General features: G+C 35.8%; 1 protein-coding gene across 4 annotated transcripts in view; it reads left to right on the forward strand.

Moving 5' to 3' along the window:
• Positions 1 to 23,604, forward strand: part of ARAP2 (ArfGAP with RhoGAP domain, ankyrin repeat and PH domain 2) — a 247,799-nt gene extending 224,195 nt beyond the window's left edge. For all 4 annotated transcript variants that reach the window (XM_049886379.1, XM_049886382.1, XM_049886381.1 and 1 more), the window contains 5 exons: positions 7,494 to 7,576; positions 8,770 to 8,805; positions 10,901 to 10,964; positions 15,478 to 15,612; positions 20,995 to 23,604. In XM_049886379.1, coding sequence (XP_049742336.1) covers positions 7,494 to 7,576; positions 8,770 to 8,805; positions 10,901 to 10,964; positions 15,478 to 15,612; positions 20,995 to 21,393 — 717 coding nt within the window. In that variant the 3' untranslated portion in view covers positions 21,394 to 23,604. The remainder of the gene's footprint in view (positions 1 to 7,493; positions 7,577 to 8,769; positions 8,806 to 10,900; positions 10,965 to 15,477; positions 15,613 to 20,994) is intronic.
• Positions 23,605 to 24,823: the final 1,219 nt, after the last annotated feature.

Genomic DNA, 24,823 nt, shown 5'->3' on the forward strand with positions numbered 1-24,823 from the left:
ATTTACCAGTATATCTGGCAAAAGTTTTCTTTGTTTCTATGTTCTCAGTTTTTTGGATGGTTCAGGATTTATCTATGGAGTGTTTTTTGAATTGAGGAGGTAATACATAAGAGTGAGCATAATTGCTACTTGCTGTTAACATAGAAGGATTTACCTATTGTTTAACTCATAACAACTCTACTTCCTTGAGATTCAAGCAATAGCTAAGCAGTTAATTTAAATATAAAATGACAGTAAGCAGGACCTGGAGAATGAGAATACTTATTTATCCTGTACTGAATTAAATTCACTTGAGTAGATGTTGTTTGTGTACTTTAAGTTCATGGTGCTTAGCTATGTTCCTTTGTGCTTGTATACACAGAAGAAAGACCAGACTAGCAACAACTGATAATATGTTATGAAGAAAGAATTGTTAAGCAGCTTTCCAAGGCTCTGTGTCCCCCCGTTTTGTTGTGGTTTCTGTTAACACTCCACTTTCCTGAATGTTTCTCTAGCAAGGAAGCCTCCATGTGTGTGTATGTGTGTGTGTGTAAATCTTAGTAGCATTACCCCTTTGTGTATACATCTCATTTTCACTTTGTTCAAGGACGATGGAATATCCAGGCAGGAGGCTAACAAGGTAGCACTGGGTTCTGCAGCCCTTATCCTTTTATTCAGAGAGTTTTCTTACAAAGTGTCCTTGAACTTTCATGTCATTATTTCAACTGGAGACAGACTAGCAGGAAGTCTGTCTGGCATCAAGTGATTGTTATTATTTATTATCACTCTTCTACCAGGGTTTCCTCTACTTTATCAGTGGATAGTAATGGATTTTGTAGAAATAAGTCATGTAAGTATTTGGGGTTATGTCCCACCAGATTTTAAGGTTCATGAGTTCAGGTTTGTGTTTGTGTAATTAAATGCTGGACTTACAGCTTATAGGCCATCTAGAACTGAATCTGATGGAATTTTTTTTTTTTTTTTTTTTTTTGGTTTTTGGTAAACGGGCACTCATTTTGATCTTGATTAGACTGAATCCCTTCTTTGTTGCTTTTCTGTTTATGTGGCCTGTTGGTTAAGGGTCACTTTTGTAGTTGGATATTTGCCTGGAGTTATTTCAAAGCCAGGTTGAACTCTTTAATTCCGGTGAGGAACTGATGCTTTCCCATTGTGTAGCAATAGGAGGATGCTAGAAAAAAAGTTTCTTTGATAACATTTTTTTGTTTTTTGTGGTTTTTTTTTTTTTGGTCAAAGCTTATCCTCTCTAAATGCCTTCCCTTAAGTTCTTAACATGTGTCAGAACCAGGGTTCAGAGTGACCTAGGCATTCTTAACAATTAACCAAATGCCAAGAATAATTCTATCAATTAACCCAAGTTAAATGGATCCAATTACAGATGAAAAACATATTATTATATGTATGTTAAAAATATTGACATATGCAATACATATAAAAAAGTTTAAACACCAAAGGAAAAGTAGCAGTAAACAAAAACAATTGACTTGGATTGAAAAGTTAATTGAAATTTTAAAAATAGTTAATTTTAAAAAAAAGCCAATGAAAACCTACCTATTTCTAGTCTTCTCCTAGCTAATAAAATATTAGAGGTTTTCACCCAACTCCAGACTGGCATTTGAGAAGCAGAGATGTAAACCAGCAGTCCTCAGTCACGGTGTGTGATAAGTACTTTTTTAAGTCTAATAATTAAAACTATGATAATTTGAAATGTATGTATAAGAGCTATCCTTATCCGTGAGAGCTAGCTCTCACTTACTGGCATTGTAATATGCTTTCTTAAATGAGGAAGGGAACGGGCTTATAGCACCGGGCAGGACGCTTTACCAAAGAAGCTAAGCTGTCACCCTGCAGCCAGAATGAGCGCTTCATTACAAATTTGTGAAGTGCCTTATTAATAATACCCCCTCCCTTTCCAAATAATGCTCTACCATGTTGTTTGCCTGAAAAATAGATGGCTTCTTTTTGGCAATCAGTCAAGTGTATTGGAAACTTTAGATACATAATATTATCCATCTTTTGAAAAAGAGTCTGTGTCAGCACCATTATTTGGGAACTTAACTTTACCTTTCTGTGTTTATGAAGAAAGAAAAAGAGCTTTATTTTTGTTGTTGTTGGGTGCCATCTGGCCATTTCTGACTCATAGCGACCCTATGCACAACAGAATGAAACACTGCCCGGTCCTGCGCCATCCCTACGGTCGTTATTACACTTGAGCTCATTGCTGCAGCCACTGTGTCAGTCCACCTCGTTGAGGGTCTTCCTCTTTTCCGCTGACCCTATACTTTGCTAAGCATGATGACCTTCTCCAAGGACTGATCCCTCCTGACAACATGTCCAAAGTATATTTCCTTGCTTCTATGGAACATTCTGGTTGTACTTCTTCCAAGACAGATTTGTTCGTTCTTTTGGCAGTCTATGGTATATTCAGTATTCTTCACCAACACCACAATTCAGAGGAGTCAGTTCTCCTTCAGTCTTCCTTATTCATTGTCCAGCTTTCACATGCATGTGATGTGACTGAAAATACCATGGCTCGGGTCAGGCGCACCTTAGTCTTCAAGGTGACATCTTTGCTCTTGAACACTTTAAAGAGCTTTTTAGTTGGTTCCTTTTAGCTGGTGACTCTTAAGCAGTACTCAGCATTAGAAGTTGGTTTAGTGTTAATATAGTAAAGCCTGTGAAAGCCAGAACCTACGTAAAGCGGAAACCTGTCAGAGAAGGGAAACTCAAATATTTTCCACTAAAGTGAGCAATAGAAAAGTGATCAGACTGTACCCAGTCAAAGGCAGAAAACTTGCAAGACCTGGAAAAATGAAGCAGGCTCATTGAGTTCCCGTTCTCATAGGTTTCGCTGTAGTAGTAATAGTACTAGTGCTAGTCTTTAGTATTAGTAATACCAACACAGTCATGGTAAAAAAAAAAAAAAAACAAACCAAACCCTTTGCTGTCAAGTCAGTTCAACTCATAGCAATCCTATAGGATTGAGTAGAAATGTCCCCATAGGGTTCCCCAAGAGCAGCTGGTGGATTTGAACTACCAACCTTTTGGTTAGCAGCTGTAGCTCTTAACTACTGCACCACCAGGGCTCAACAGTCATATTAGCAGCAGCTAATGTTCAAAAAAAAAAAAAAAAAAAAAAATCAAGGCCTTACTCTGTGTCAGAGTTCTATTTGTTTCACTTGGATTATCTCATTTTTACAATCACCCTATTAAATTTGTACTGTTATTCTTCCCACCTTACAGATGAAGAAATTGGGTCATAGAGACATTGCATAACTTCCCCAAGATCACATAAGCCAGTAAGTGATGGAGCCAGGAGTCTGACCCCAAAGGCTCTATGTGAGGATTTGCTAAGGAAACTTATTCTTTTTGCCTTATTTTAGCTTGGTGTTTGTGCTTACGGAATTTTATCTCAAGAGAATAAGTTTGTTTTTGTTTTTTAAATAGTACCAAATATTTTTTTATACAATTCAGTTTTTCACTGTATTTTCTCTTAAGCAAAGGGCCCTGGTGGCACAGTGGTTAAGTGCTCAGCTGGTAGTCCACGGGTCCACGGTTCGAACCCACTAGCTGTGGGAAAATGATGCGACAGTCTGCTGCTGTATAAATTACAGGCTAGGAAACCCTATTGGGCAGTTCCACTCCGTCCTATAGGGTTGCTATGAGTCGGAATCAATTGGACAGGTTTTGGTTTTTTTTAAGCTGAAGTAAACTTTAAAATCAACCACAGGAAGCTAGCCTATTCATGTAGAAGTGACTCTTAAAGATAGATTTTCTAAGTTAGATGAGAAATCTCATACCCCTTAACAGAATATGCTTTGAAAATGTTGCAAGAATTTGTATCTTCTTGAAAGGATAGACCTGTTCAATCTAAGACAATTCACATAAATTGATAGGCTGTGATAGTATCCAGAGCTTACCCAAAAGACGGTGCTCTTTAAGGGTACTGAACACATTTTTTTTTTTTTTAAATCACAGTGACTTCAGGCTATTCAGTGTTAAAAAGTATCTGTACGTGTGTCAGAATAAATTAATGCAACTAATACTTTAATTTTCACATTAAGGCAGGCAGGTGAGACTTAAGTATTTCCTTGAAACTCGAACTACTATTTTTATCAAGACATGATTTTATTTTGCTGATTATTTTTCCATTTTGCTGATATCTTCCCTTTTAATATTGATGGTCAAGTCATTGGCAGTGTTAACATTTCAAATGATTTTGCAGTAAATAGTCAGTGTAAAATGCCCCAACTTATTTGAAGAAAGATTTGCCTCTGGTTTTGTCAGTTGCTTGGATTTATTTAGAAGATGAATTGCTGAGAAGGAAGTAGAAATTACAAATTGAGAAATGTATTTAAAGAGACTATGTGTTAATTAGAGATAATTTACGAATATTCATTAACAACAAATTAGGATATTACACAGGGGAAGATATATTTTGTGAGTTTTCCCTGAATAGAAAATGTTAATTAAAATGTTTTCATACTTGATTTAAATAAAAGGTAAGAGGTTTCAAAGAATATTACCATTGCACTGCTAATGGTGTGAAAAAGCAAATGGCTAAGGGGGGGTTATTAAAAGTTACACGCACTAATAAGCAAAGTCCTTTTAGTCAAAAGAATAATTTTTAAGTGCACTAATTTAATTGGCTTAGTTAAAAAGTTTATTTTGAAATATGGTGGCTGAGCAACACACTACAGACTTCATAATACTCTAGTATATTTAACTTTTTGAAGAAAGTGTCCAGGATATACACTTCTCAGAAAAACGAACTGTGATAGGTGAACAGTAAAGTTATCTTGCCAAACGAGATGTCTTTTTATAGAACTTTCCAAGAGGAACATTATGCTGTTGTCATTAGTTGTTGTCAGTCAATTCCAATTCATGGCAACCCCATGTGTACAGAGTAGGACAGCTTAATAGGTTTTCCAGGCTGTTACCTTTCAGAAGTAGGTCACCAGGACTGTCTTCAGAGGTACCTCTGAGTGGCTTTGAACTACCAGCCTTTTCTTAATAGCTCAGTGCTACGCAGAGACTTCCTGCTTACTTGCATATGAGGATTTAGTTTGTGATAGATAAATGCATGTCTAAAAAAAGGTTTGCTCAATAAATAGGACTATGATAGTTGTTAAAAAAAAAAAAACCTTTCAACTTAAATTCTCACCTATACTTTGTATAAAAAAAACTTCCAGATTGATACAAGTTTTAAAACTATATTTAGCAACCCTTAAAACTATAAGATTATTTCATCGAGTATATATCAGCTATGTGGAAACGTTTTAAACTTGATGAAAAGGTAAGAAAGTCCAAAAGAGCAGATCAACATATTTGAATTCATAAAAATGAGAAGAATATACAATTAGCAAACATAAGGTAAACAGCAATTTGGATAGAATATTTCCTTAAAGAAAACAAAGCAATTTCATATTTAATATGTAAAGAACTAATGGAAACAAGTAACTGAAAACACAGATAATTTGTAGACGATTCAAAACTAAGAATGACTAGCAAATACATGAATACATGTCTAACTATAAGTAAATGTGCTCTGTAAATTTAGCCAGAATATTACTCAGAACCATGTTCCCAGCCTTTCACTCAATGATTCCATTTCTGGAAATCTAGTCACAAAGGAGAAAAAACTCCAAAGTCTGTTTTAAAATATTTTTTTTTTTTACAGTAATAACAGTAGCAAACTTACTGATAATCGTGATTTGGAGTAAATTCACCATGGAAACCTCAGGCCTTGTAATTACGACAGAGAAACCATTAGTTGTCGTTCGTTGATCTCACCAAATATTTTTTCTTCTCTCACTCTTCTGTATACCCCAACCTGTTTCTTTACTTGTGTACCTTTATTTACATATATACCACACCTTCTTATTACAGATGAGCTTAATTAGCTAATACATGTTTGCGCTAATATTTTTCACATCCAGACTGCTTTCATGAAGAAAAGCCATAGTAATACCTTAACTTTCATAGAATTTAATAACGCGTTTAGCTACATATGTGCTAAGTGGACTTTGGTATGTTGTCATGCAATCCTGACTACCGTCTAGGTTGCTGTTTCTATGAAGTGATGTGCTCTATGTTTATAATTACAGTATCTATAATTTCCAGTGAGTTAACTACATGCCAATTACTGGACTATTTTCTTTATAGGTATTTTCTCACTTAATCTTCACAATAAGGCTTTCTTTTTCATTTAATATTCATAATAACTCTATGTAAGACACTTGGTATTTTTATTATCACTATGTACAACAAGGGAGCCCTGGTGGTGCAGTGGTTAAGCACTTAGGTGCTAACCTCAAGGTTGGCAGTTTTAGCCACTCCCAGGGAAACAAGACCTGGAGATCTGCTCCCATAAAGATTTTAGACTAGGAAACCCTATGGGGCAGTCTGCTCTGTCCTATGAGTCCAAATTGACTCGATGGAACACCACAACAACAACATGTACAAACAAGATAATGAGGTTCAGAGAGAAATCATGTGAGGTCACAAACTAGTAAGGAGCAAGGCCGATTAGCACCCAGTTGTCTATGACCCGAACCCCTTACCATCTGCCTACCAGTTTAAACCAGAGACTGACTTGTGAATTTTAGAGATGTGGGGATGTATTATAATATCTATATAAAATCTACTGCAGTGTATCTAAGCATAAATAATAAAATGTATGTGATTTTGGTATTAGGTTTTTAAATTAGAATATAATGATGAAATTTTTGTCTCCATCAGACAACTTTCTTAATGGTGTGTGTTCAAGTAACTTAAAAAAAAATTTTTTTAATGTTTTCCTGAGTGGAGAATATGTCATTGTTCCAGGGCCAAATGTGAATTCTCTTCTTTTATTGACCGCTTTCATGAATTACTAGCCATTATTTCATTTTCATTAAAATGTATATTTAGTGTGGTCCAATATGTTACCGTACAGGTTCACAGTTTGTTTTTCATAATTCTGAAATCCAAAAAGCACTGAAAGCCCTAAATCATTTCCTGATAAAACTTGGACCAAACTAACATTAGAGTATTTATAGTCTATATTTATCTCACACTATGTGAAATGTTATGTGAAATGCCATGAAATATGAATATATCTGAGTACAGGGAGCTGCCTAAGACAACACTGGTGATGTAGTAGTTACATAACATATGGGATATAATACACTGTACTGTATATTTAAAATAAAAAATATGAATTCTGATACACATATGGGCCCAGATGTTTTGAATAATTGTAGACCTGTATGTGTGTGTATATTTATGCATATATGTGTGTGTATACACACATATATATATACATATATATCCAAAATTGTATATTTGTATTTATAACTCTAAGTGAAAGAGCCTTCTGTAACTAAAAACTTAGTATTTCATGTGTGAAACATTGGAGAAACTAAACAATTCTAAATCTAATCATTAACACTCAGGGTAGTATAAGAAAACTTAAAAGGTTTATCTAATTGCAAATTATTTTATTTTACTTACAGAGTAGTAAACATGACAGAATGTTTTCTCTCAGTTCAATGAAGTTTTATCTTGGAGTGAAAAAGAAAATGAAGCCCCCAACAAGGTAAACTTTGAAAGGGAAGGGTTATTGAAAGGAATAAGCCATGGGGAAATATGTCTGAGGATTTAGGGATCAGAGGCATTGTCTAACTTTCTTATAAATTAAACTTTAGACAAATTATTTAAGTTGCCTTTTCTGTGACAGGGACCCTGTCAAAGAGCAAGGGAACTTGTGTGAGTAGATAAGAAGAGATGGTGTTCCCAGTGGAACCCAAGCCTCTGGGTGGTTGTAGGCTTGCATGAGGCCAAGAAATCCCCAGGAGCCCTGCCTGCTGGGAAGCACCAAGACTTCCCTGCATACCATTCCTTGACCAGTCATAGCCTGGGGGACAGACAGCGTGTTTCAGCACACGCTACTCTCCAGCCTCTTGCTGCTTGGTTTCTAGAACATTCTGGTCCTAGCTCTGCAATTTGCCCATTTTCATTGTGGACACGCTCAGTGCAAGCAGCCACAGTTGGTGCTGAATACAGAGTCCATACGTAGTAGAAAGAAGTAGACCCCTCTTTTACTTAATGTGCTTCTTAAAATTTGATTCACCCTCCAAAACTAAACCAAACCCATTGCCATTGAGTTGATTCTGACTCATAGCGACCCTACAGGACAGAATAGAACTGCCCCATAGGGTTTCCAAGGAGCGGCTGGTGGATTCGAACTGCCAAGCTCTTAACCACTGTGCCACCAGGGCTCCATTTGGTTTGTACCACACCTTCTTGTTACGTGAGCTTGATTAGCTAATACAAGTTTACACTAGTATTTTTTCTAATATCATGAAACATTTAATGAACTGTATATACTTCCTTTTCCAGTTATATTACTGAAAACTTCCTCATTTTTGCCTCCATACATAATTTCTGTTTAAGTATATATACACATGTTACAATTAGCACATTCTTTAATTTACCCAAGTATCAGGTTGATATGTATATCACCTTATTTTGGACACTGCCACATATTACTGTGGGACTCCTTGCCCCTGACTCCTTTCACCCTGTTTAAATGTGTAGCCAAATCCTTCAGCACTTGGTATTTATCTGTAGACAAGTTAAAACCAGTGAACTATCACCCGTGGAAATCTATACTAGTGTGCATTCCTGCCATTTACAGTTGCTTCTTTAACATCTGATTTTGTTTTCAATCTTGTAAAGTGTATTGTTTTTAATGCGTGTGTGTTGTGTTTTGTTTTCCATGTGATACAGTTGGGGACTGACAGCATATTCTGAAAAACATCACTGGTAAGTTAACAGCTGGCAGCAACTTTTGGATTTGATATATTGGTGACAACCTCTATAAAAGAATAACTTTATTATTTGGCACATAGAACTACAGACAAGAAATGTTTCACCTAAGTGAAGTTGAAATCTTGCCCAAATACTTTGCGTCTAATAACAGGAAAATAGATTTCTGTCAGGGTTCAGGTCTCTTTCAACCCCATGTATTCTATTTTCCAATGCTCTTAAGAGAAGTACTTCTTATTTCTTCCGTACTTAATCATATGAGTATGTTGTTGTCATGGTTAAGTGTCATCGAGTCAATTCTGACTCATAGTGACTCCATAAGACAGAGTAGGACTGCCCCATAGGGTTTCCAAGGATTAGCTGATGGATTTGAACTACTGATCTTTTGGTTAGCAGCTGAGCTCTTAACCACAGTATGAGTGTAGAACCTCAGATTTAACGGGATAAAAAGTAGCAACATTTTGTTTTTTTTTTTTAAAAAAAAGGGTAAGCACTACCCAAAACTCAGTTACAAAAAAATTTCTATTCCAGTTTCAAACCTATTTTTTCCGTATACGTACTTTTTTCCATTAGCATTACCACTATTCCACCAATCTCCCTGGAGGCCATACTAGATTTCTTTCTCCCTCGCCTAAAAAAAAATCTAATTAATAAGTCAGGTCACTTCTGTCTCTGAATTATCTCTCTGATCCACACCTTTATCCCTAGGGCCATGCCTTTATTCCCAGACAAATCCTCATCTGCCTGCATTATTCCAGGAGTCACTAAGTGCTTTTCACCCGTCTGATTTTGTTTTCCCATACATTCACCTAATCACCACACAGATATTGCTAAGCTGTATCATATTTCTCTCCTGCTTTAAAACTTTTGTGAATCCTCATCACCTACAGAATAGTGCCGAAGATTCCAGGTATGAAATGCGATACATGCTCTATCAGCTTCATTTTCTACGACCTTTCCCTTTGTATTTACTGATAAAACAATAAGCTTCCTTTTTTTTTTTTCTTACTGCTTCATATCCACATGCTTTACGTATATGGTCCCTTTACTGGGCCCCCTTTCTTCTTTTCCCTAGACACCACTGTATACTTCTTCTTTCAAAGCATACTTTAAATGCCCCAAAGGCTTACCAGGTATCTCTAACCTTTAGGTATCATTTGCTGCTTCTTCACACCTACAATATTTTGCATGTATGGATTCGTAACTAAAATATTTGTGGGGAGAACAGTTGCCTTGCACCGGTAATAGGAAGGGACAGTGTCTCCATGAGGAGCTAGTGAAGGAAACAAGAATTTTTGAAAAATTTACTTTTTTTTTCAAATGTATCATTTTTAATTATATGAGAATATGAAAAATATTACATTGAAATGTCCATCATGTAATTCTAACATCAGTTATGAAATTTTTCCCTAGGAAACAACTCCCACCCCATTGCCAACTTTGCTGTTACTGTGTTTGTGCTCAACTTTACTTTTTATTTTTTCTCAATGTATTAGAACATATTTGTTTACATGCCTGGCTGCCCCTAATTGCTTACCAGAACCTTAAGGGCTTGATCTCTGTTTTATTTAGGTTTTCAATAAAAGGATACTGAATCAGTGTTGTCGAAAATGCAATGATTTTTTCATTTAGTTTCTTTTTCATGAGTCTTGTGGGTATTGGTGTTTATGACCATAATGATGGAGACTGTGTCTGAGCCCTTTTTAAAGATTTGCTGTTAAGAGAATGTGCACACATTTTTCTACTTAGGTTCGGAGTTTCTAGGGAGAAAAAAAAAAATGTTTTCCCATCATACACCTGAAAAAGCAAAATGACATTGACCTTTCTGCCTTTTCAAAAATATTGCTCATCATTTTTTCAGCAGTTACCAAATCTTTAGCTATATTTTTTTAATTAACATATTACCATCATTATTTTGTTATGCACTTTAACAGAAGTCTGAAGCAACTTGCTCTCAAATATTCCACTTTTGATTACATTACATCATTAATCAGGAGAAACCCAAAGAAATTTCCGATCATGAGGCACAAAACAAATGAGACAAGTCCATTGTCTTTTTGAATTAATGCATTTTATAAACCTTGTTTTGCAGGCATCTGTGTTGTGATAGCTTACAAACTCAGATGGAGTGGATGGCCAGTGTTTTTATTGCCCAGGTATGATATATGTATTTCAACTATTTTTTATGTGTATGTGTATATATATATATATATATATGTGTATTTCAACTTTGTTTATGGGAAATGTTAGTGTGACAGTAATTTTCAAATAATTTTTATAAGAGTTTTATATATTTGGCATAAACTTTTATTTTCTTATTCGTATTTCTAAAACATACGAGAATTCAAATGTATTCATTACCTTTTGAAAGAATGAAGTAAGCCTGTCTGTAGAGTCTTATTTTGCCAGCCCTAGCCGATTCTAGCTTAGGAGAGGTAGATTGGCTTGTGATCATAGAGTAGGAAAAAGAGACTTGTTTAATAAGCTGCCATCTTCCGAGGATCCCCAGAGGATCTTAGTTTAGAAAAATGTTCTATTTTCCTTCTTGTTCTCCCTGTGACCTCCTACTCTGCACACCCCTTTTTCCAGAAACAAGAAAGGGAACCTACATTTCTTTAATACTTATTGTATGCTAGATACTTCGTGTCAACTTGTGTATTCCTTGTAAAAATGAAGTCTAAGCCATTTCCTTTTACAGGTGAGAAAGTACAGGTTATGAAAAGTTCCATCATTTGCTTGGGAACATACATTTAGTTAGTGGTTCAAACGCAGGGGTGTCAGAGGCTAACACTTATACCTAGTTCTCTGTTTAGTCTCCTCCCAAAGGAGGACTCACTCTTTAAGGGAAAGGTTAAATAGTCGCATTAATAGGATTGGTTTCTTTCCCAACCTTGTCTGGCTGAATTCCCAGCAATGCTTCCCAGAAGAGCATTGAAATTCACTGGTAACGATTAAGTTGCCACTCTTTATTACTGAAGATGTACTTCCCTGTTTCTATTACAAGTGTGAAGTTAACTCACCCCAAAATCTGGTCCTGAGTTGTTTTGAAAACCATTTTCTCTGTTCATTTAATTTATTAACCTTTCCAGTGGTTAATAAACCCTGCTCTTCTCAGTCCGACTCTCCAAATACTTCCTGCGAATAACATTTGCAGAAAAAGACTGACTGCTGACTTTTCGAAGACTTCTTTTCATGACTTTTTAAAATCCAGATATATAAGTACTACTTAGAAAAACCAGATTAAACACATTTTAGTAAAATTCATAGAGTTGAAAGCTGTTGCAGTGTCTGTTTACAGTACAGCTCAATTGTTTCTGTTTTTATAGACTCTGTAGGTGAGCAGGACCAGGCTGATTTTCCCTGCCGCATATATCCATCCTTGGCTGGCTCCAGAGATGTAGCCTAGTTACTCTTCCTCTGCCCAGTCCACTTCTTAGGATTATTCATCTCCTCCCTTTAAACATAAAGGCCCTCTAGGATTTAACAAAATATTAAAATATAAATCCGTACACAGACAGTATATACACACAAAAAAATAATCAAGAGCAACTGCGTCTACCCTGTAATTCCGAACGTTTTTGGTGCAGTGACCACTGAATACCCCTCCCTGCCCCAGGCTTTAACAGTGAGTTCTTCCTGGTACCTGGAATGCTTTCCTAATATCCATTCTCATCCTTACTCCTGCCTCAAAAGTCCCCTAGATTTCAGCTTAAATATCACATTCTCAGAGAAGCTTTCCTTGACCTTTGGATCACTTAGACCTTCAGAGTATAGATCTGATGGCAGGGGATAGGTCCTTTAAGAGATGAGGAAGGCCAGGAAGTTATCATGTAGTCCAGCTTTAGGAGTTGTAATTTTATTCTAGTGTCATGGGAAACAACGTGAGTATATGATCTGATTTATACTTAAAGAAAAATATAATTTTGGTTACTTTGTTGAGGCTGCACTGTAGGGATCAAAGGTGAAAGAAGAAAGAACATCTATCTGAAGAAATATGGCAGCTCAGCCTGGGATGGTAGTAATGGCGATGGTATGGCATGTTCAGATTCTAGAATATGTGGAAAGTAGAACCAATAAGGCTTGCTGATTGCTTGGCTATAGCAGGTGAGAGAAAGAGCATAAATCTAGGAAGAATTCCAGTTTATTGGCCATGGGCAGTGGCAAATCAAATTTTATTATCTAGGGTGCAGAAAAAAAAAAAAATAAGAGTTCTGTTTTGGCCATATGAAGTTTGAGATAACCTAATAGCTATGCTGAGTAATGGGTCAGATGTATGGATCTAAAGCTTAGACAGAAGCTTAGGGCTGAAATGTAAATATGGGAAGGTCAGCATTTAAATTGTATTTAAAATCATAATATTGGATGAGATGACCTAGAGTGTATGTATGTGTTTGTTATATATATATATACATACATACCTATATGTGTATATATATATATATACGTGTGTGTGTGTGTGTGTGTATAGACACACATACATACATACAGAGGACAAAGCCTTGGGACGTTCCAAATTTTAAATGGTAAAACAGAGAAGAAAAAGAAAAATAACAGAAAAAGAGAAGGGGCAAGGAAAGCTGAGAGCTAGGTGACGAGTAAAGAAAATTATTTTAAGGAGTTTTGCTGTGAGGTTGTGGCCAAATGGAAACAAGAAGTCAAGGGAGGTTTGAGGGGTTTTGATTTGTTTGTTTTTGTAATGGAAGAGTATATAGTTTACATATATGCTGATGGAAACAATCCTGTAGTTGGAGGAAAAAAAAAAATTGATAGCAGGGAAGAGCAATTATTGCACCAGCAGAGGCCCTGAGCAGACCTGAAATGATCTCATCAAATGCACAGTTGTATGTCATTGATTAGAACAAATGCTGATTGCAGGAGGTGAGAAGCTCACTTACATGACTCCAAATGCAGGAAGATTTCTATGCTTCGTTGTGGAAAATTGAGATTCTTCAGTGATTACTAATAATACCTTAATTAAATCATGGAGGTCCTCACATGTGTGGTGGGGAAGGATATTAGAAACATAAAGGCAGGGGAAAGGAAGAGAAATAATCTTCAGAGACTGAGAAAGCCATTGTCCTGTAATAGAACTTTGGGATAGTAGTGAGTGCTCATTTGAAATTTAAGGTCAGATTTAAAGTGAGATGAGTCCTTGGAGGGATGCCCCCCCACACACCCTATCTGTTTGGAAGGCGCCTTTAGAGCATAGAATTGAGTTTAACTAGGTTTAGGACTTTGTCAGGCAAGTATGATGGAGAGTTACTTACTTCCTACCCAACCAGTTTTCTTCCAGCTTTACACATTAGAAATATCCTAATTATGTAATACTAAGTCATTTTTTTTTACCAAGTTTGTGACTATGACCTAAAATAATAATATGAATCTTGAAACTTTTTCTCTGGTTGAAATGTTACATAATCTACCTATATAGATTTGGTTTACCAGAGTAGACACTTCACTAAAGTAGATATGGTGCACATACTATAAGTCTTATAATACTAGGACCTTTACTGGAGGATTATTGAGGGTTAAATGATGTAACACATGTAAACTGCTGAGCACAAACACTGGCAGTATATCCCTCCATATAAATTAACTATTATTATATAATGGGTACACAGTAAATAGTTGTCGAAATTAATTCTTTGCTATAAAATACCACCCACCCACTGCCCTTGAGATTTCGACTCATAGCAAAACAATAGTTGTGACATGAAAAGATCAAGAATCTATTAACATATCTTCAGAAGAATTGAGAAAAATAAAGTAGGCATTTAGCTGCATAGTTTACCAACTGGTTTTCAGTTCATCAGAACGTCCTTGAACTTCTTATTTTATAGGTGGTTTTTTTTATTTTGTATTTATTTCATAGATTAAAAAAAAAAAGTCAATTTGCTTTTCCCACCTTCCAAAAAGTTAAATCTACCCTAAGGAGTAGAAAAATTCTTTAAAGATTTTTCTTCTGTGCATATATCTCAAAGATTTATCACTCAAGTTTATGTTTTTACCTCTGGACATTTATCCCCATCGCAAAATTAACTTTTCTCCAGTCATTCTATAATTGCTCAGTGGGCCAGAATATGTAGTCAATATTTTGAGAACAAATGTGCCATACTCTCTCTTGTGCAATGATTTTCAGTATAAGTGTCTGTGTAAAAGGTAACATTTCTTTGGAATTCAATTAGATGAAAAGGTAACATTTTTCAAAAGGTTATAAAATAAGGCCAGTTTTTCTGATAGCAGGGCCTCAGGCTGATTTTTGGTATGTAAGATCAAATTATTTTTGCACTGAAATCATCTTTGGTGAATAGGGAAAATGAATATATAGATTCTATGATTACAGGGCCTAAAAATGTAGACAAGGGTGTTTTTTTCTCCCACAGTGAGATTTGCCAGTTTCTTCAAATATTTTTCCCCTTTTGGTTTGTATAGAGGGCTTGTACTTGAAACTTAGAAATTGAACTGAGACCTAAAAGCTCAGTTCACTTAGCGAGTTTCACATCCTGGAGCGATGCTGCCACAGAGTCAACGTCATAATTACAAATGGCATTCTCAGGGAAAGCCGATAATTTGATGTGGATATGTGAAAAAGGAATCCCAGTGACTATATAACATGGTGTACAGTGTAATAAAATCACACACCAACAGCAAAAACTTGTGTTTCGACAGCATGAAAATGATATATGGCCGCCAGCTGGAAAGGAACGAAAACGCTCTATAACCAAAAATCCCAAAATTGGAGGTTTGCCTTTAATTCCCATCCAGCAGGAGAGAAATACAACACTATCCCGGAGAAATATTGAGGTAGGTTAGGAATTTATTTGTTGTATAATTGCAGAAATTGAATTAAATGATAGCATTTGTTTTCCTATGTATTGATGTGATTTGGTGCACTAATTACCTCATTGACTTTCAAAACCACATAATAATCACTTTGAAACACATAGTAATAATCATATACATCAGGAAACATTAGAAATAATCATATACATCTCTGAATTTTTGTGGGTTTTTTTTTTTAAACTTAAATGTTTGGTTTTAATAATGTCATTGGCTACCCAATTAAATATATAAAACGCCACTTATTTTCTTACATCTAAAGTAGCCAAGCAGTTTTAAATATGTAAACAGAAATTCTGGTGGTAAAGTCACAGACTGAATTAGCCTTACAAGTTTCCCTATAACACCACCCTGAGAGCGAGCTTGGGGCGGAGTCTGTCCGGAGCCATGGCAACTAGACGTGCTAGTAACACCATCAGATTCCAACGGTATGGTAAACGATGGGGCGTCTCAGTTAATTTAAGGATATACAAGGTGACCCTTAACAATCAGTAAAGAAAATTTGGCATTTTTCATGATGACTGTTATTTTTCTTTTCACTTTGAGGGGCAGGAGAACATAAGTAACATCAATCTTGCCAGGAAGCACATTCTCTTCAGGGAAGGACATAGGCCGTTAACTCTTAGAACTCATTAGACATGTTGGGACTAATGTGTGTTTCAGTGCCTTAATTAAGCCCCTCAATGGAAAAAAAAGTGTTTTAAAGGTGTTTTTATATCTTCTTTGAGCGTAGGTTTGGAGTTAGACTCTTTGAATCTCTTGCTCTCCAAACAGAGGTAACTTTTGAAAAACAAGAACCGTTTTAATCTAGTCATCAGGGTTTTTTTGGGATGTTTCTTCATGTGTATCTTTTCTTGGACATTTACCTTACTGTAATATTTTCTTCTGTAAAAGATGAAATGTTGGAAAATAATGACTTATTTCTATCGTTGCCTTACTGGTCCTTCTGTGCTGATATAATCAAAGGAAAGAGTAGGGCTCCAAGAAGCCATGACTTTGTCAACCCTGCCATTCTGCACATAAAGGTTTCCACAGTAATAAGCTATTCTGCAGAGCTATAGGGTCTTCAGCGAATCTCTAATCTGTGAATCACATTTGCCCAAAGCCCAGGTCATGGGACACAGTTGGAACAAATGAAGCAATCGTAGGTTGTAGATGTGCCCAGCAGTGACCTTAGGTTCTCCTGACACTGCTTTAGGATTGATTATGGAGCAAAGCAGAAGACAAATTATTAGAATCAAAATATGTTAACTAGTATCAAGTATACAATTGGAATATTGATTGGATATACAGTACTTTGTTACCTAATCCCAAATCCAGAATTTTAGAGTTAATTTTTCTTTAGTATTAAGGTCAGAAAACTGATGAACTGTAAGCTAATTGTTAAAGGCCCTTAGAACTGTCCCAAGGAATATTATTGGAAATTTATGAGTAGTTGAAAATCAACTTTTTGAGTTTCAGTTTTTTGTTTTATAAATTTAGTAAATGTTGTGAATTGGTTATTTGGCAAATTTGGAAATTTTACAATGTCCAGATATTAGCAAAACATTGAAACTTACTTTAAATAGCACTAAAGCAAAATAAATATAAATAGTCCTAATGCAAAATATATAGAATTATATTCAATTCATGAAAATATTCAAGAAAAAAGTATTTATACAATAACCACTTCTGAACTTATGATTAAAAATGGAAAATGAACTAAAGTACTACTAAAAGAATGTAGTCATAAGAAAAAATATGATCCTATCAGTGGATATATTCATGAAGAATTGTCTTTCAAACAATTTTTTTGGCAGATTGGTAAATTTGGCAACTTGACCATTCAGTGACTTCTGTGTTTGGTGACCTCTCTTGCTTTTGTGAGGTTCTGTGGGAAGTCATATGAAGGTACCTCATCCAGGCAGGAAATACTTCCTAGAGGAAGTGATTTCTAAAATGAATTGGCTAAATTAGTAGTGAGCTAGTTGAAGAAGCCGGGGAAAGTAAGTTGTTGCAAAGGAAATCGCACATAAAGAAGCAAGCATAGTACTTCAGAATGCACAAGCTGGAGTAATACTACCTGTGGCCTTCCTGCTTACTCCCTGTAAAGCCTTGGATACATTACTTTCTTCAGGTACTCAGCTTCATTATCTGTAAGCAAGGAGGGATGATAAAATCCCTACTCAAAGGGTTGTTGTGAGGATTAGATTATATCATACATGCAATTTGTTAGAATAATGTCTGGTACTCAGAATTTATTGAGACAAAAATACAGAACTTAAAAGTGAAGAGTGGTTTTCAAAATTGCAATTCTTTTAGGAACTCCTAAAGAAATTTTATCTGTAAAACAAATAAAAATAATTAACAAGGAAGAATGATGCAATTGAAGCAGAAGATGGTGACCTAGAATCCCTCCCATTGGGACTCCTGTCTCCTCCTAGCCATCCCAGAGTACAGTGTGATATGGTGAAAAGCAGCACATTGATTTCAGACAGAACAACCTGGGGTCCCATTCCAAACTCTCCCTCTTATGTAACCTTGGCCAAATTGTTATTTCTCTGAGTTTCTATTTCTGCATCTTAAAATAAAATTTTAAAAAACCTAAAACCCATTGCCATCAGGTCAATTCCAACTCATAGTGACCCTATAGGACAGAGTAGAACTGACCCGTAGGGTTTCCAAGGAGTGCCTGGTGGATTCAAACTTTCGACCTTTTGGTTAGCAGCCATAGCACTTAACCACTATGCCACCAGAGTTTCCATCTTAAAATATATATAATTTATACTGTAAATAATTGTATAAAATTTAAACCATTATTGTGAGGATTAAATTAAGTGATATGGTTATATTTGTCTAGCATGGAAATTATTAACAAGTCCAATGAGTTTAATAGTAGAAATCATTTTAAGAGAGCTTCTTTTGTAATTGCACATCTTGGTCACATCACGTTTTGGTGTCATGAGACCCCCATAGCCAGCCATTGGTCCACATCTCTGGATGTAACGGAAAGTATGTAAGGGCACAGACTAAAGCCACGTGAGTGGTTTTCGGTGAGAACCGATTCATTGCACTGTACTTATATCATTAGGCTAATATTAGACTTTATATTTTACCTGAAAATTCCACATTATATGTATTAATACTTGACCCCTAAATTCTGCACTTAAAAGAGCCCCAAAGTATTTCTGCTGATAGTTAAGAAATAAAAACTTCTTGCTATATACCACCCTATAATTATCTTCAATTTTTTCCAGGTAGTAGATGCCAAGTGAAACTTTTTAACAAGACTAATATTTATTTATAAATTCCTAGTCATGGACCTATACTGGTTGACCATCATTAACACTAATCCTTCTCTTATTAACCTACCATTCTAATGAAACTTGAGAATTAAACTGCATACCAAATACTTCATCCTACCAGTTTTAAAGTAGGAAAAAATGTATTCAGCTTAAGATGGATAATCATAATCCTGTCAGAAAATTCCAAGTTGTAAACTTATTTATAAATTATACTTAGGAATATTCTTATTCAACTGGAATTTCTCTGCTGTATTTTCATGTTTAATCCTGCTGGAATTTAGGAAAACAGAATAGAGCTCTATTCATTATGAAATAGTTTAGTTATTCATTCATTCAGAAAATATTTATTGCTCACTTCCTTTGTGCAGGCACAGTACTAATTCGCTCTTTAGTGAATGAGTCAAACAAAAACAAAAAACAAAACCCCTTCCTGCATTGTGTCATCCTCCTAGCAGGGGCATTGGGACAATCACAAGAGATATAAATAACTGGTCCATTAGAAAGTGATAAGTGCTATGGAAGAAAAGAAAGTAGGAAATGTGGTCCTTTTAAACATTATTGCACAAGTTTAATTACTCAGCTATTTCAGTTGTACCACTTCATACTTAATATTATAGTTTTCATTTAATCTCATTCAAACATTCACAACTCAATAAAAAATCATCCTTGAGACATCTGGTTTACATATTTTACAATTTTTACTGAAGAAATTTTGAAGAAAACTCTCCTGCTTGTGAAAAGAAAAATAACTTTTCTCTTCCCACCCCAACCTCGCTGTGTCTCAGTTTATTGGGCAGTCTTTCTCTGTGGCTCTGTACTTCTAACATGCTTCATTCTCTGTTGTTCTATCTTACACTCCATTGGGTTGTAGTTCCCTTTGAGAATCTGATAAAACCTCTGTATGCCCTCACCAGAAAATTGGTCACCAGACATCCCACACTACAAGGTCACTTCTGTACCATCATCGCAGGCATCATGAAGTAGTCCTGATATGGCTAGGCCCTCATAGTTCACTAAGGAAATGTGTACTGTAGCCCACTGGTGCAAACATGAGTTTTAATACATAAATAAATAAGTACATTTCAGTGTTTGTAAAAATATATCTCTGGGATTCCAGGCATTATCTGGAGTGGAAGCTTTCACTAGCCAGATATGTTTAAACCAAAAACAAAACCAAACCTATTGCCACTGAGCCTCTTCTGATTCATAATGACCCTATAGGACAGAGTAGAACTGCCCCAGAGATTTCCAAGGCTGTGAATCTTCATGGAAACAGAATGCCACGTCTTTCTCCTACAGAGCAGCTGGTGGGTTCAAATCACTGACCTTTTAGTTAGCAGATGAGTATTCAAACTACTGCACTACCAAACCAAAAAAAAATGTTGCCATCGAGTTGATTCTGACTCATAACAACCATATGGGACAGAGTAGAACTGCACCATAGGGTTTCCAAGGAGCAGCTGGTGGATTCGAACTGCTGACGTTTTGGTTAGCAGCCGTAGCTCTTAACCACTGTGCCAGTGGGGCTCTTCAGATACATTTAGGAGGAAAAAAAAAAGCAGGAAAAAGGAATTAAACAGATTTCTCTGCCATAATACTTCTGAGTGTCTTTAATATGTTAGTACGCATTGTGAGTCTCCAGGGAGGAGGCTATAGAACAGAGTATTTCCCCAGCTTCCATGGCCATGGAGACCACCTTTCCTCCTCAGCGCTGCAGTCTGTCACTGTAGGACATCCAAGCCACCCAAGCAGAAGTATGTTGGGAGAGACAAATTTAAATGAGAGTTAATTTGAATAACTAACCTGAAAGACAGCTTTGAAGTGGCATGTTAAGTGCATATTAAAATGAACTTCTGTGGTCTACATTTTACTTGACTTGATAGCTGTAAAATCAACATACACATTCTGACATGCCGCTTGTTGTCAAGAGAAAGTGAGAACGCAAGTCACAGAAATAAGCTCTTATGTAGGAAGCATCAACTTTTGTGCAAAATGTATTTTTTTAAACTTAGGTTGTGCCAAGTCTTGCTCTCTTGTGAGACTTTTTGTTTTTTTCTTGCAGAGTGCCAGAGCAGAACTGGAAAGGCTGAGGCTCAGTGCAAAGCCTGATAAAGAGCCTGTGGACCCCAGCTTGAAGGAGAGAGCCTCCATCGTGGCCCACTGCCTGGAGCACAAGGAAGATAAACTTCGAAACCGAACCAGAAAGCATCGTAGTTTCAACTGCCTGGAGGACACAGGGGCTGAGGTCCCTCATGGCCAACAAAAATTCTATAAAGGCGTTAAGACATTGAGAAAGACCGAGGACAGAAAGACTGAGGACAGAAATAGTAAAGCTACTTTGGACTCTGATAATAAATTACCGTCAAAAGTAATTGAAGAACTTAATGTGGTCCTACAACGGACAAGAACGCTTCCAAAAGAGTTTGAAGATGAGCAGATGTTGCAGAAAGAAATAAAATGAATTTTCCCACAACTTATTTTTAAATATTGTATACAGCGTTCGTGTGCAAACCGGAAACCAAACTATAAGGTGATTCTTGGTTTGTGAGATTTCACTCTCTATACTTAAACATATAGAGCATTTTAAATATTATGTATATATGTGGTAAGTGTAAGATTAACTTTATTTCGGCCTGAACAAAGCTTGTAAAGTTTAACTGTTTAACCTTGTGTAAGAAGACATTTGGTTACGTTGAGTAACCAACACTTTAAAATAGTTCACTTAGTGGTATAACTTATGAGCAGAAATCTCAAGTTGTATAAAATATTGTGTATAAATGAGGCCATACAAAACTATATGTAACACATTTTGCACTTTGAGAAACCTTGTATATTAAGTTACAATATGTTTTTAGGTTTACATAGGGTCCACCTTAGGGAAAAGAAAGGGAAGTTGAAAAAAGGGGGGATTTATTTTAGTGGCTGCCTAACAGACAACACTGGGGTTTTCAGATGAGGTAAGGAGTTAATAAATGTCCTAAAAACCAAGGAGGTGAGTTAGGATTCATTCTAGTTCGCTGCTGACCAGAGCTTACTAATAGGAAACTGCCTGTGAAGAAAAAAGTCCAGTGTTTATTTCCCAAGAGTAATCTTCAGCCAGCAGAAGTGATTAATGGCACTGGCCATTCTTATTTATGGTGTTAGTGAACAAGCCACAGTATATATTCACTACACTTTGGTTCCTGGGAGGTGGCTGCTGAGAAGAAACTTACACTGCATTGGAGAGCTTGTATGGAAAGGACCTGGCACTGGTGCCCTTTGCACTGTTGCTGTACACAAGCAAATTTTGAGAGTCCCTAACTATTACTTCTGGTGTGGACTAAATTCATCGTCACAGGGTTTCATTGTAGTTGAATTTTTTGTTGTTGTTGTTGTTATTTTGTATGTTTATTTGCTGTTATTTCAAGTAATGTTGAAATGTCTTTCTCTGGAATGTCAGAATTAACTGAAAAAGCATAACATGTGGCCATTTCGTTTTGGGGGATGGTTGACTCACGCTGGAGCTTCTAGCTCACATTCGGAGTCCCTGGGTGGTGCAAGTGGCTAATGTGCTTGGCTGCCAGCTGAAAGATTGGAGGTTTGAGTCTACCCAGAGGCTCTTGGAAAAAGGCCTGGTGATGTACTTACAAAAAAAACAGCCATTAAAAACCTTATGGAGTACAGTTCTAGTCTGACACCCTTGGGGTTGCCATGAGTCAATTCATTTGGACAGCAACTGATGGTGGTGGTAGTAGTTCACATTTAATTTAGTCCTTTAAAAAAAAAAAAAAAAAGATAAAGTAGTAGTCTCCTCATTCTTCCTGGTGAATAATGACTGTTGTTGTTAGTTGCCCTGGAGTCAATTTTGATTCCTGATAACTAACCCTAGTAGTTGAGCACTTAACCATTTGTGCCACTCAGAGATCCTGAACAATGCCAAAGCCCCCGATTTTTCTTCCACATACAGTCAGCTGCCAAATTAGTGGTTTTCCTAAGGCAGACGGTACCACGAATTCTAGTTCATGTCAGGGCAGCACCTTTCATCACTTGCAAATTTTATTAGGGTTGAGGAGTTTTAATATTAAAAATATATTTTGGAAAGTTCAGCTATATTCCTAGCATTTCTTTTTTCTCTGTATCCGTTACCAGAATTTATCTGTATACAAAGGCCTATTGGATACTTCAGTCAGCCCAGTGATATGCTACGAAGTTCTCCATTATAAAATAACGATCTTTTATATTTGATGATGATAAAAGATAGTTTATCATGGCGGGTGGTATTTATTCTGTAAATCCAAATAAATTGAAATTAAAAGAAGGAAAAACTGCTGGTCAGTTTATGAAATAGGTGGCCTCCTTTAAAGCAAGAAATCATGGTATTTACGGAGGAAAACTAATCAAACTATTATTTCTAATAATATTTCTATTTTTATTAAAAGAGGGGGTGTACAAGAATTGATATGTTTGACTTTGTTGGCGTGACTTTGTTGGCATGTTGTGGGAAAGCACCTGAAGTTTTTAACCTGCCTCATCTGAATTTTTCTGATACCTAAACTTAAAAGTCTAATAGCTTGTGCTTCCCTTCCTTCCCTGTATAATTATCCCCTTGTCTCAAGTGTAAGATATGGGCTAAGGATGACATGTATTTTGAGTAAAAATTAAAATTGTTTTACAAGTCCACTTGAACATGACTATTAATGATTTTCAAAAGATGAAGGTTGTTTTGGAATAATTCGAATAGGTTTTCTTTTTTTTTTTTTTAATTTGGATTTAATATATACTTCAAACTGGATCTGTCATTTCTTTAAAAAAACACATCAGCATGAATATTGTTCTATTTAAAATGATGTATATATCCAGACATGACACAGAACAGATTGATGGCACTCTTTCATTTCCATAACCCAAAGTTAATTACTAGACATGGTTTTTAAATATTTGATTTCTAAACAAATCACCTGATGTTTCATCAAAGTAGTACTAAGAATTCAAAATAAAGCAAAAAGTAATTGAAGTAAAAATACGTCTTATCTGCCTGCATGACTATATTAACTGCTGATTTGCATTGTTCAAAAGACAGTTTTTAATTTTAAAATACACAAACTACATTGCAGAAGGAAATATTTTTTGAAAAGGCATCAAATATATTTGGACAGATTGTAGCATCCAATTGTTTGCATGTTTGTTTTCTCAAACTTGACAGCCACTCTGGGGAGAAAGTGATTAAAATTTTCAACATCTCATCAAGATTCGTACTCAAACTTCACTCAGCATAAGACAGAATTAGGTTTATGATGTGAGCATTTTTTCCATTGTTCATACAATCATTTATCTCTAATGTGAAATTGCAGAACACAGAAATGAATCTTAAGGGAACTAAAGTTCATCTTTTTAAATTCCCCAGTTATTTTAACAAGTTTTTCTTTAAAATACTCTATTTTGTATATCCTGATCTTCTCTGCTGTGGCTACTATATATTAGATGTAAGTTGGTGTATTTTTTTTTTTTTAATGTATCTCTGCAGATTTACGACATTCTGTGAAACATTTGGTTAAAGTTCAGGGCACAAATATCCTGATCTGAGACAAGGGAATAATATCTTCTGTAGGCTTTTTGTGACAACTAGATTATATGTATGAGGGACATACTTGGCCCATAGAAGAGGTTCAGTAAATGTAAGTGTTTAATGTATTAGTTTTCGTGTTCTTATTTGGTCTAAATTGACACTTCTTACTGCTGTTTCTCAAACTGCTTCAAGCAGTTTTTTTTTTTTCCTAATCCCTTTTAAAATAGCACTAATAAAGCAGATTACCGCACTTTCGTGTTAATCTGTTAATATAGATGAGATTGGCAAATAGCCCCCTAATATTTGCAAGTAATACTCCTTGGCCTTCTTATTCCCCAAATCTCAG

The sequence above is a fragment of the Elephas maximus genome, chromosome 5, assembly GCF_024166365.1.
Source record: "Elephas maximus indicus isolate mEleMax1 chromosome 5, mEleMax1 primary haplotype, whole genome shotgun sequence".
NCBI lineage: Eukaryota > Metazoa > Chordata > Mammalia > Proboscidea > Elephantidae > Elephas > Elephas maximus.